The 2579-nt window shown below is 44.0% G+C and overlaps 1 protein-coding gene across 1 annotated transcript; it reads left to right on the forward strand.

The window, feature by feature from the left end:
* Positions 1-389: 389 nt before the first annotated feature.
* Positions 390-2579, forward strand: LOC118564185 (the record flags this gene model as incomplete). The annotated part of the gene is made up of 4 exons (XM_036141384.1): positions 390-549; positions 643-837; positions 2023-2103; positions 2194-2579. Coding segments are annotated over 4 exons (768 nt in total), but the record flags the coding sequence as incomplete, so codon positions are not given.

Consider the following 2579-nt stretch of genomic DNA (forward strand, 5'->3'; position numbering starts at 1 on the left):
TATTTAATCACCGCATTGCTGTTAGTTGATTTTGTTTATGGACCAAACATGGAGGGAGATCTTAGTTTTTCAAGCATAGTAGGTATAAATAAAATCAGATTTTTCAGTATTTGGTTTTGCTGGTCAGAGATCAGAGCCAATAAAGGAAAAATGTACCGAATCCAACCTCTGCTCGATTGATTGGTGCATCTAATATCGCAGCGTGTTAATTTAACAATTTAAACGCTTTTTGTTCTGTGATCCATGCAGATCCATGTTAGAAACCCGAGGCTGTCGTCGCACTTTGACAAACTCTGCTGTTTGTGTGACGTCACGGCATTTGTGTTGTTGAACGCGTCTGCTTGGTTTGCAGTCGTCCTAATCGGAGACTCTGGGGTGGGGAAGAGTAACCTGCTGTCCCGATTCACCCGGAACGAGTTCAACCTGGAGAGCAAGAGCACCATAGGGGTGGAGTTCGCCACCCGCAGCATCCAGGTGGACGGAAAGACGATAAAGGCGCAGATCTGGGACACGGCGGGACAGGAGCGCTTACAGAGCCATCACCTCAGCGTGAGTTGCTTCCTGAGTTAGAGATGTTTTTTTTTCAGCACGGCAGGACTGAACTGCCAGCAGCTTACTTTCCCCACGTTACGCCCTGACCAGGTATTACCGGGGAGCGGTGGGGAGCGCTCCTGGTCTACGACATCGCCAAGCACCTGACGTACGAGAACGTGGAGCGCTGGCTGAAGGAGCTGAGGGACCACGCCGACAACAACATCGTCATCATGCTGGTGGGCAACAAGAGCGACCTGCGCCACCTCAGGGCCGTGCCCACCGACGAGGCCCGAGCCTTCGCCGGTAAGTTTTAGTTTAGTTTATTTTAGTTTATTTCATTCAAAAGTAACTTTAAAATTCATACACACAACACTAGCAAATCGATGATCTTGAATGAAAAGGAGCAGAGAGAAGAGCAAGTCTCTTATATCTGCCCCTTAACTTACAATAATTGTGCATCAGTTCTGTTACTTAAATCTTTTTTACAGTATTTACATCCATCTTGTCTTAGTTATCCATATTAGCTGTAATTATATTTTACAGTATTCAAAAGATATTATATAGCATCATTCAAACCCAACTCAAAGTTCTTTACACAGAAAGAAAAGAAAACATGTAAAACACTAAAACCTTTCTGCTTTAAAGAGCATTGTATAGAAAAGAAACAAATGGTAAAATGCTACATTTCTCTTAATAATATATTATTATTACTGATTATTAACTTGGTCACAAACTACTGCATTATTCCATAAGTTGTTCAATTAGCACAGAGAACGCTTGGCTGCGTTAAAGCGTGACTAAAGAGGCAGCTCAGACCTCGTTTTTGGCCTGGGAGGACAGAATCCTAACCAGCGTTGTTTCAGTATTAATCGTAACAAAACCTACCGAGCATCCAGACCTCCGTTTATCCCTTCTTCCACTGCAGCGTTTATAAAGGTTGACTACCATTCAGAGCCCAGCTCACCGGGGAGAAGTCAGACGCTCTATCTGCCATGTTTGTTTTGACTTGGTAATGCAGACAGAAGCCGTCCGGACTCTGCTTTAAAGAAACAGATTTACTCACTGCACACGTAACACTTTTGGAGGAAAAGTGTTGTAACTTTGGTCAGAACTTTAAGAAAACAAATACATGATGTTCGAAGAGAATTATGTAGTCAATGTCAACTGTGACTTAAAGGCATCTCGTTAGCCATAGTCCACCCTATATCCATTCATCCTTTTGTCTATCTGTCCGTAAGCATCTTCCATTTTCCGTCCAGCAACTATCTGTCCATCGCATCTGTCATTGTTCCATCTATTCATCTCTTCTTCCACCAGTTCATCCATAAAACCATCTGTAACAGCATATCTGTCTTTCCATCCCTTTATCTGCTTCTCCGTTTAGTACCTGTAATCCTCTTGTCCATCCATCCATCTCACATCCATCCATCCCTGTTTAAACCACAGAGTTAAACATTTCAATTTTTTCATTTTTTTTTTCATTTCCAGAGAAGAACACTCTGTCGTTCATTGAAACGTCAGCCCTGGACTCCACTAACGTCGAAGAAGCATTCAAGAACATTCTCTCAGGTGGGAAAAGGGATTCACAAGTCATTCAGCCTGATACGCACCGTTGAACTTTATCAACTCCTTGTTGGTGGTCTCTCCTCCCCCCTCCAGAAATCTACCGAATTGTGTCTCAGAGGCAAATATCAGACAGATCAGCACACGACGACTCTCCGGGCAACAACGTGGTGGACATCAGCGTCCCCCCCGACCATGGATGGGCAGCGGGGCAACAAACTCCCGTGCTGCCAAAGCCTGTGACCCTTATGTGTGTTTTTTTTTTTTTGTCGGCCTCTTCCGTTCTTTCTGATTCCCTTTCACTGTCATGCGGCTCTCAGTGCGTTCTCTTGTTTCCAAAAGGGCTGGGACATCAAAACTTTTCACTCGACTTGTCACTTTTGCTCTTTTTTTTTTTTCCCCCTCTTGATCTTCCTTTTGATTTCTAAGGAAAGCATCTTAAATATTCGCCTGCCTCGGCGTAGCCAGGTGAAGGCGCTTGA

Source organism: Fundulus heteroclitus, chromosome 9, assembly GCF_011125445.2.
Source record: "Fundulus heteroclitus isolate FHET01 chromosome 9, MU-UCD_Fhet_4.1, whole genome shotgun sequence".
NCBI classification, from domain to species: Eukaryota; Metazoa; Chordata; class Actinopteri; order Cyprinodontiformes; family Fundulidae; genus Fundulus; species Fundulus heteroclitus.